The 11,117-nt window shown below is 41.1% G+C and overlaps 1 protein-coding gene across 1 annotated transcript in view; it reads left to right on the top strand.

Annotated features, from left to right (window-relative positions):
• The first annotated feature begins 249 nt into the window (after positions 1-249).
• LOC104872956 (mas-related G-protein coupled receptor member X1) overlaps positions 250-11,117 on the top strand; it is a 22,097-nt gene continuing 11,229 nt past the window's right edge. Inside the window, exons 1-2 of the mRNA XM_033763911.1 lie at positions 250-307; positions 424-560. Of these exons, the coding sequence (XP_033619802.1) occupies positions 290-307; positions 424-560 (155 nt within the window). The 5' untranslated portion in view covers positions 250-289. The remainder of the gene's footprint in view (positions 308-423; positions 561-11,117) is intronic.

Genomic DNA, 11,117 nt, shown 5'->3' with positions numbered 1-11,117 from the left:
GATTCAAACAGACTTTTACCTAGGTGTCATTTACACTGAAAGCATTCACATTAATGAATGCTTGATAAAGGAAGCATGAAAGAAAAATAAAAACGTAAGAATTCAATGATTCTCGGATATACCACATTCTCCTTTTATAAAGCTTCATAAACCATTTCACTATGCTGGAGATTGCTGCTGCCTAGGCTCAGAGTTGGCAATTAAAGGCTTCGGAATAGCAATTACTTACAGGAACATAACCTATATAAGATATAATGAGAGAAGTTGATTTTGAGTGGAAGTTGGACAGATGCCCAGAAATAAGAGTGTATGTGAAGTAAGAGTGCATGTATCAAAATCCTCTGTTATTGATTTGCCCACAATCCTCCGGTAGGAAATCACATGAGCTATATAGCTTCTTGAAAAACTCCACTTCTTCTCCAGGTTGCATTCCAGGTCCTGAAGGCTGCTCCAGTATTAGAGGACAGAGAAGAGTTCTCAGGTATCAGCCATTCCCAGAAAGGCATTCCATCTGCAGCACAGATCAGCGTTCTAACTCTAGATAGAAGACTGCAAGAAACGTAAGTGCATATAACATCGTATTTCTTATTTTCAAAGCTTGTCAATATTTGTCTAGGTTCATAATCCTCTGCTTCCCTTTAGGGTGTGCTAGAGAAGAATTCATGCAGCTTCCTAGAAAGAAAGGGAAAAGGCACGAGCTTTGATCTTGAAGTGGGTACGGGGAGCATCTCACGTGGGTATTCATATGTGGAGTTCTCTAGATGATTCTCCATGTTGATCCATCTCTGTACTCCATCCCATTATTTCAACCCTTCAAATCTACAGTCATAGGAGAAATTCGGCCTTTTCCTTATGTAAAGAGCAAGGTAACCTGCAGGCATTTCACTCAAGAGCTGAGGATTCTGAAACCTAATTTTCCTTACTTTATTTGCCTTCAGAGTTATTGTCCTTCACATACTTGCAAAGGTGCTCAAAGGAAAAGGTTATCCCAAACTGAAATAATTCTGAAGCATTACTATAAATTGACTATTTACAAAGACAGGCTTAAGGGAAAATGATAATCTGTGGTGTCAGTGAAAGCAACAGTGATGCAGGATATCCAACCCTATGATTCTAAAGACAAGGGATGAAGTAGTTTCTGGAAGGAGACCATAGGTGTAGCGACCGTTTAAGCGATAGGAGAGGATGGTCAGGCAAGTGAAGAAGAACTCATCTGTCCCACTCACCACCACAAAGGCAGAGAAGAAGTAAAGAGCAAAATAAAGGATTTATCCTAGGAAACATGGAGATAGATCCAAAATCCCTTTCCTTATTCCCTCCAGGACCCTGGTAGTGTTTCCCGGTGCCTCTAAAAACACACATGTAAAATAAAATGTCTGGGTGGGAATAGAATTTCTAGTTTTTCAAGCATTTTTCTTCAGCCCCACTGAGGCTCTGTAAGAGAGAGCATTACAGATGTGTTCACTTCTGATGTCTCTGCAGCACGGGGGAGGATTCATCCTCCTTCCCCTGAGAGAGCCCTCTTTTCTAAGTGAGTCATCTGGATCCCAATGCCATGACTACCTTGTTACGAAGAAGGTTTTGGATTTTGACATCTACTCCTATTTAACGTCTATGTATAATTTGCTCCATCCCCGTTTCATTGTCTTTTCCTTCTCTCTAGTGTTTCTTGATTGTAGGTTCTATGTGATCCATACACTGAGGGCCAGCTTGGATTTCACTTGGAAATGACTGCTCTGCTTTTGCCCTCATGTGTTTGTAATCAACAGCTCTCTGGTGCTGAGTCTATTGGTCACAGGGATGGATCCTGAGCAGCACTGCTGGGTTCAGTTCACAGTGTGCATCCAGGACAAATCCTTCAGTTTGTATCCTCCAATTCTGTCTTCAGTATAATTGAAATTCTATTCTCAATGTACAGTTCTGTCAGATGAGTCTAAGAGATAATATATCTCTCAATCACTTGTTAATACTTACTCATATCTAAATTGGACATCATGTTCCAGAAAAAAATCTGCATGAACAGTTCCTTTAAATTTCATGCCCTGTGCTTCTGGTTGCTTTCAAAGATTCCACTCGCACAGAATTGTTTATGTACAAAACAGGATGATAATTCCAGGGAGATAATATGGAGTGAATTTACATTGCACACCTCCTGTCACAGCACTTAGACGTCTTCTGTTGAATACTTGTATACTCCAAATACTTCTGTTCAGTGGCAGTACAACCTTGACCTCAGTTACACTTTCATCCTACATATCACGGGCATCTCAGTTTGAACTCAACTCCAGCCCATACCATACATTAAAATGGTTCTATATCCTCTACAAAACCAGTTTAGAAACTCAATTTATCAATGTGCATCAGGAGTCCAGCAGTTGTCTGTGTGCCTGAGGGTGCACAGAACACACACTGATGAACTGGAATGCTCTGGAAAGTCTCCTGGGCGGGATAATGATGGTGATTGTGACTTTGCTGACTGAATTTCACATACTGAGGTAATTCTTTTAAATACAGTACATTCCTCAAAAATAACTGATGAATGAAATTTTGATGCTCTTATTTTAATTTAACATTCTATTACCTTTAAGTTACCCTTTAAATTTTTTTCCATTTAATCTAAATTTTTTCCTACCATTACACTCTTCCTTTATGCATTCATTCACTGAGTTACTATGGAGAACACAGTATGTCACACACCACTTTACCCCCTGGGGAAACAGACATCCTCCATCTTTAATGGCTAATATGCTGAGCCATTTCAGGGTCACCATGACCAGCCATCATCACAACTGAACTAGTAAAAGGCCACATTCTTTTCACATCTCTATGACTTCTTCCACATCGATAGACTATTCTGGTCATGAGCATGGTCTGGTTCATCTCTGCCTTTTTACAATGCCTCATTTAGTGGTGGTTTCTGGCCCAGGACAGAATAATAACTGGGTTCACCATCCTGTGTTTGTCTCTTAGATCATTTCTTAACTGTTCTCTTCTTCAGAAAGAACTTCTGAGACATGTCCTATCCACTGGCAGGAATTTCTTGGATCAGTGTGTATGATTAGACTATAGAATGTTTGCCTGTCCTAGAGTATCCCTATTGTAGTAGAGAGAGCCCAGTGTGTATAATCCCCAGAACTGGTTTGCATCTTGGTTCCAGGACTCCCAACCATTAACTACTTCATCTCTGCAAATAATTTCATCTTCCCCTGTAACAAAAGACAGTAATTCACACATAGCAGAGGGCCCAAGAATGAGAGAGCATGCAGCTGGTGCTTAACTTTTTTTTTGCATAACTAGGAACATCTGTGGAGAGTCTCTGAACATGAATTCAACCATTCAACAGGAAGTTACAGCCATGGGTGGGAGTGTTCTGGATCTTCGCTTTGACAGGATAATACTGATCTTAGAAGTGCTGAACATTATCTTCACTGTGGTGGGGCTGGCAGGAAACGCAGTTGTGCTCTGGCTCCTGGGCTTCTGCACGCACAGGAACGTGGTCTCAGTCTACGTCCTCCACCTGGCAGGAGCTGACTTTCTCTTCCTGGGCCGCCACTTTATAGGTTCTGTGAATGACCTCGTCCATGCCTTCAATTTCATCTCTGGCACAATTTACAAGCTCTTATTCCCTTTGATTACGTGCTCCTTCATCATCACCTTGTGCATGCTTAGTGCCAGAAGCACTGAGCACTGTCTGTCCTGTGGCCCATCTGGCACAGACACTGCCACCCAAGACACATGCCAGCTGTCATATGTGCTGGGCTCTGGGCCTTGTCCTTGTTAGTGAGCATCCCTGAACATGTATACCATTACTTCTTCTTTAGCTTTTCGTGTTATCTGTGTCCTACAATGTCTTTCATCACTGCTGAATGGCTGCTCTTTTTGTTTGTGATTTTGTTTGGGTGTGGCCTGGCCTTGCTGCTCAGGAAGATCTGTGGCTCCAGGAGGCGGCGACTGACCAGGCTGTACGTGACCATCAGATAGTCATGCTGGTCATCCTCGTCGGTGTCCTCCCTTTAGGCACCTGTGTGCTTCTGTTGGTCTGGTTTACAAATAACAGAGACTTCATTTATTATGGACTTCATTGCTGTGTTCATGTCTGGTATCAACAGCACTGACAAGCCCTTCATTTACTTTTCTGTTGGCTCCTTCAAACAGAATCAGCATCAGTGGCATGAGGGAAAGTCCCTGAAGTTGATTTTCAAGAAGTCCTTAGAGAGAATAATAGAGGCGGACAAAAGTAGTCTTCCTCAGGATAGTATGCAGAGGTCAGGACTCCTTCCTTTTAATGTTTCAGTGTCTGCAATTGTTCACTCGTGGAAGTAGAACTTCTACCAGATCACAAACATGACTGTGTAAGGTTATGCCCTGAGACAGATATAGATAAATGTAGGCAGAGGTATAAATAATGGTATACCTCTATATGCTCATATACAGCCTGACCTTTTATTTATATATCATCAGCTGCTGTTTTAACAGGACAACAAGAGAACTGAGCAGTTGTAACACAGCCCATGTGCCTCTGGATTCAGTCTGTAGTAACACACACACACACACAGAGCACAATACACAATGATCAACCTAAGTTACTTGTGCACACATAATAACTCTAGGCACACACAGAAATGGTTACAAAAAGAATCATGACGAGTGCAATTTCCTGCATTCATTCTAAGCACAGCATGTGTTCCAATAACTTTCATTGCATTTTTCTTTTCATTTTGCCATTTAATACAAATCTTTCACAACTATCAGGCACATCATTCATTAATTCACTCAGTGAATTACTACTGAATACGGGATAAGCAGTAGCTGGAGCTTGGAAATGCGAATATTAAACGGCCTTCAGTCTTCAGTGAAAGATATGCTGAGGTGTTTCTAGCCCACCAGGAACAGCCATCTTTACACCTCTCATAGCAAGAAGGCCTACACTCTCCTCATGTTCCTACACCCTGATCTATCTGCCCCATTTGGCATGTACTGGTCTTAGGCACAGAGCTATCTATCAGGAATGCTTTTTTTCTTTGAATTCCTGCAATTGAGAGATCATTTTTGACCCATATTAACATCCGTACGAATCCATCATTTCTCTTTTTTTTGCCTCTTTTAAGCACTCGCTGTAAAACAGAACTCAAGCTATTTCCACAGTGGGGTCTGTCAGACTCTCCTGAGGAGGACTGTGACGGCAGCCTTCCTCAGGGAACACTGGCACCTGCGAAGCAGCAGGACCCTCCTCCTGGTCACCAGCTGTGGCTTTGGGAAGGAACACTGCCCTGCCTCACTGACGGTTCTCTGCTCTTCTCCCAGGCTCATGCCTCCGAAATACCTCAGTGATTCCTCAGTGTCCTCAACTGATTTTATTTCCTGTGGAATGTCAGGTTTCTTCAGATGAAGAGCTACTTTAGTTTACTCTCTGTGTTGCAAAAGGAGGATACTGTATGCCTATTTCTAAAAAGTATATTCTCTAAATCTTTTCTTAGAATGTTTCATTACAATGGACACAATCACCTTCACAGATAGAAAACTCCACCGATAATTGCCATAAACATGATCATTTAAAAAAATAATTCCTTACCTCTTCTTGACTGTACTCTTCCATGAATCATATTCCATCCTGTGTTAGGGGATTTGATGGAGATAAACAGCTTGGTTGAGAGCGAATGAGTCTATAAGGCCCACTAAATCATTAGGACTTTTGGAAAATAATGTACTTAACCTTAACCTGTGCCTGCATTTGAACAGTCCAGTAGTAGACTGGTGAGAAATCAGGAGTCACTTGTCCCTGGTGGGGTGCAAAGCTAACTTTGGAATCTGGTTATAAAAAGCAAGTCCTTTATCTTGGAAAACTGGTGTTCAGTTAGGTCTCGCCCAGAGTGATATAAGTCTAGAAGTAACAGAATAAGTCACCGTTTGACATTTTACTTTTAATGTTTATGTTAAATTGGAAAATATCTTGGTCAACATTTATTAACAGTTTAAAGATCTATCAAGTTTCAAAAGATGACGTAAGTCTCAATGCTTAGCAGCAAATATTTTGGCTGACTTTCCTTCCATCCAGTTCTCAGACCTCACTGGGTGGTAGAATTAAAAACAACTGAAATTCCCATATTCATATAAATTATATTGGTAGAACCTAGGTGCAGTACAGGGTTTAGGAGTATTAGGTACCAGTGGCTACTCATTCTCAAGCACACAGAAAGAACCCATGACATGTTACAGGAACACGGCAAAGCTCTGCAGATGACAGCCTATTTTCCCACTATGTTTATTGGTGCATTTTAGATACACAATACAGTAACATTCATCACTGGGATCTTGTATGGATACTTATTTTTCCCTATTCCCCTGCCCTCCCTTCACCCTGTCACCCTTCCCTATTTACACAGACTTTGTTTCCATTTTTTCCTTTTTACATACTTTTCCCATTTTTCCTTTCCCCTACCCTTCCCACTTCCCCTACTCATTTAGCCCTTTTCTTCCTATTTCCCATTATAAATTATACCACTTGAACCTTATTTACACTTTTAGTTTTTCACAGCAAAGAAACTATTCAGTATTTACACATGCACGTTCTATTTATTCCACTGAAGTGTATCGCCTCAATGTGCATCCATTTAGCTATAAATGAGTCTACTGTCTCATTCTGTACGACTGAGCCGTACTCATTTTATAGAAAAACTACATCTTCTTTATCCAGTCTCCAGCTGATGGGCAATTGGGCTGTTTCCAAGTTTTAGCTATTACAAACTGTGCCCCTATAAACATGGGTGTGCATATATTGCTGAGGTTTGATTTTTTAAATTCTTTTGGGAAGATACCCAGCAGAGACATAGCTAGGTCAAATGGGACTTCTAATCCTCATTTTTGAGGTACATCTGTATTGATTTCCAAGTGGTTGCACCAGTGTGCACTCCCATCGACATCCTTTTTCCCCACAGCCCTGCCAACATTTGTTGTTGGTTGATTTCTTGATAGCAGCTATTCTTTCTGGGGAGAGGAGGAATCTCAGTGTTGTTTCTACACAGATGACAGATTTGAGGCTGACCCTCAGACACATCTCAGAGTCGGGTGTCCAGAAGTGAATTCTGAGAATCCAGAAGAGAGTAAAATGTAGCTTTGAAAATAATTGCTCTGCTAATTTTCCATGTTCCCAACCAAATGTGTTCATTGCTGTTCTAACATAGCACAGTACACAGAATGCAGGTTCTCTGGATCCACATGAAACGGTCTCGCAGTCCACTAGAGTGAATCCTCTACCATACACAGTATCTACACAGTACAGTTTAGCTACAAGTGAGGGATCCTCCAGATCTGAGAAAAAAGAATGATTCTACTTATGTTGCATGCACAGGCAGACTACTTTCTTGATGTCAGAGCTCAGCCTAAAGGTTACTACATGGTAAGTCATAAGAGCCATGTTATTTCCTCATTTATATGGCTTTGGCTGGTGAATTTTCCTTCAGAAGGACCCCTGTGCAGAAACTATAGGAGAGGAAGAAGACATGATTCATTATTTATGTAAATCCACATTGTACTCTGCCCCAAAATGAAACGTTAAGTCTTTTGTACTTTGATAGGGGGGATATATCCCCATGAGTGTAATGATTAATTAGAAATTTAGTAATTAAACTCACCAAGTCTTGTTCACTCTCTTTTAAATATGTTTGCTATAGTACCTTGATTAGATGACCTCACATTTCTCACATCATGTTACGTATTTGTAAAAATAATAGACACAAATTTCAGAATCTCTAAGAAACCACAAAGAGAAGCATGATGTAGACAAGGTCATGCCTTGTACCTTATACTCTTATTTCTTCATTTGAAAAAAGAAACTAGTGGCCAAAAAATTCAATATATGCTTGAGGTTACTAGTGAAACATAACTGCTTACTATATTATTTTGTGGCCCGAGTGCCTAATTCATAGACTTCTCCCAGTCACATTTGTAAAAAGTATAATATTCATCTCGATTTTTAATTCAACACCCAAATGTCTCCATCATTTTCCTTGTCTTCCTTCAACCTGTCATACACTCCATTCCGACAATAAAATTGATATCGAGTTCACCACAATATAATACAGCAATCATAACGACCAGACTAGTAGGGATAACAGATAAAGACGAAGAAACTCAACAGAAAGCTAGATTGGAGTCCATCTTCTTCAGCACATCCCAAGTCTTGTTTCTGTTCCCTTGGGCGCCAGCAGGGAACTCTGTGCAGGGATCCACCCATCCCTGGGTGGGGAACAGCACACACAGCCATGTATGGAAATAACCCGGCCCCTCCCCAACTGGTGTCAAGAAGTCCCTGCCTTGGGTTGCTGGTGCTCGTGGTGACAGGGGCGAGGGATAGGAAGCATCCAGTATTTGTGCTCTCGTTCCTGGGCTCTGTCTGCATAGCAAAGCCTTCTCAGTCTAAACTTTAAAACATGCTGTGGCTGACTATGTCCTTTGCAGCCACTTTATTCCTTCTGTGAATTAGATCAACTTCCTCCATCCCCCCGTATCCACTGCCCACATCATTCTGTATCTCACCGTTGGTCCCAAATACCACCTGTCCACCCTGCACCCACTCTGCTTCTGCTGCCTCCATGCTAGAAACCACTCAGCTGTCATGGGTGACTCCTGTGGGCCCTGCCACTGTGCAGTCCATGCTGGGATGGTTCTAATACTAATACTTCCTCCTTGGGGATTTTGAAGATGATTGGTGAAGGACAGTTGCTTTTATGAAAACATTATGTCTCATGTGATTGGTGTCTCTCTGGGTCCAGCCTGGGCCTATGGGTCAGAGTCTCCTGTGGCTCCTGATAGAGGCAGCTGACAGGCTGCGTGTGACCGTCCTGCCCATGGTGTTGCTGTCCCCCTCCTTGTTGCCTGCATTTTGATAGCCGTTTGTTCTTAGTCCTTGGACTTCTGATCCCCTGCTATAAGCTCCCTTTGATCATTTTCTGTGGTTAGTGCCTTCTCCTATGTTAACAATGAAGCTAACCCCGTCATATAATTTTTCCTTGGACATTTAGGCAGTCGTTTCATCTGCCCAGCCTCCATCTGGCTCTCCAGGGTCTCTGCAGGACACTCCTGAGATGGATGTAAGTGCAGGATATATATGGAGGCAGCTGCCCTCAGGGACCTCTGCAGATGTCAGAAAGATTAGCTCAGTGAAGATGGGTTTTGTCTCAGTCAGTGTGTGTTTTTGAGTTTCCACACTGCCTGGATAAATGCAACACTCAGGCCTCTGAAATGCCTCAGCGATTCCCTAATTATTCCAAGCAGATTTATTTTAACCTGCACTTTCTTTTTTTTCTTTGGAGAAAACAGTCTAGAATTAGTACAGCATAGAGCATTACTGACATCAACAAATTTCTCTTTTTCCACTGAGATATTGACAGTTCTCTTTGCTAATTTTATTTGTGTGTAAAGAATCTCATTGTGTGTCTGTGTCCCTACTGTTTAACACACCATCCAGGGTGGATTAAGACTCAAAATGCTAGTTTCATGTTAACTTAACTAATTAAACACTTCATCTTCAAATACATTCACACTCGAGATAAGGTCTAGTGTGAAATTTAAGCCTTCTTTATCTCACAGTTCTTGCTTCCTGCATGCCAGTAATAAAACAGCAGTGACTGGAAAATGCCAAGGTCTGCAACCAATGAGGGCAGTAGCCAGTCCCTCTTGGATGATCACACAACAGCCTAATGATACCTGGATAAGGAGTGTGCGGAAACAAATCCTAGAAAGTAAATTCCCTAGGAGAAACTTCTCAAGCAGGGGCCCAGAAGTACTATTCTCAAATGCAAGGTTTATATTGGGGCACCTTAGAATCTTGCTGACTTCTGACATATCCTCAATGAATCTTCCTTCTTGTCCCTGTGTAATGTACTTGGTTTCCTTATACTATTGATAATCTCTTTAGCAACCACACTACCATCCTAGTCCCTACATAACTGATTTCTTTCTAGGCAAAAATTTAATTTTTGAAATTTTTCTTCTCATCTTTTGTCCCCTGATTCTCACCATTTGTTTAGTTGAAAACAAGCAGTAATACCATTGCAAAGACTGAATGTTGGGTTGCCTTAAAATTTTCTTGCCCTTGTCAATTATTTTAGAGACTTTAAACTCAGCCTTCACAAAGCCTCAGAACAGTGAAATTTCATGAGCCTGGAGTTTACCATCCATGCTTCTATCAGCATTGGATTCTGAGCTTTTATAAAAATCACCATCAAGCTTTGATTATTACAAGCTAGCAATTCTCTTGTCTTGCTCTTTGAACTTTTCCGAACTCCTCCTACAAAGGAGCTCCAAGACTTCAGAACCACATGGTCATTCAGAGCCATTATAATGACCCTATTCTGTAGTACCACAATTTCTGTATTAGCCAGCTTTCCTGTCACTGGAACACAATACCTGACATCACAACTTACAAGAGAAAAGGTGTAGCTTGGCTTGTGGATTCAGAGGATTCAGTCCATGATAAACTGACTCCAGGGGACAATTCCAAGGTTTATTCCAGTTCGTAGTAGCCTGAAGGAGCAAGAAAATAATGTCAGAACAGAAGGCACAGAGACCAGATATAATACCCAAAGTTACACCTCCTTGATCTACTGAGATACACCAAGAATTGAGTTTTATTAAGCATTTTGGTAGCTTAGCCAATCAAGGCAAGTGAATCTTAAGTAACAGAGATGAAAATTCTCTGACTTGCAGAGTGAAGCCTGCCTTTGTTGTACAAAAGAAGTATCTTAAACTCTGTTATCTGTATTTAATTGGCTCAGCGCAACTCTCTTTGCTTGGTATGTGACTGGTATCTTGCAGCACTTTGCTTAGGTTAGACTTCTTTTATCCAAAATTTTAACCAACATCTTTGATATAATGAGATTTAATACTGTACCTTTCCTAGACTATGGTGTAATGCACACAGTGATTGTAGATGCAGAGTTGCACCCTGAGGTAAAGTTGCTTTGATCAAATCTACATTGTATCACACCAAGAACAAAGCCTTCATCCATTTTGCAATCCAAACTATGTCTTACAAAATGAGAAAAACATTGATTCTTTTTTCCCCTTTGAGTTTAGTGGTACTTTTTAGGTATACGGTACAGTTACATTCATCACTG

The sequence above is a fragment of the Fukomys damarensis genome, unplaced genomic scaffold (assembly GCF_012274545.1).
Source record: "Fukomys damarensis isolate Sample0158 unplaced genomic scaffold, DMR_v1.0_HiC HiC_scaffold_16, whole genome shotgun sequence".
NCBI classification, from domain to species: Eukaryota; Metazoa; Chordata; class Mammalia; order Rodentia; family Bathyergidae; genus Fukomys; species Fukomys damarensis.
This window is presented reverse-complemented; position numbering and strand designations above follow the sequence as displayed.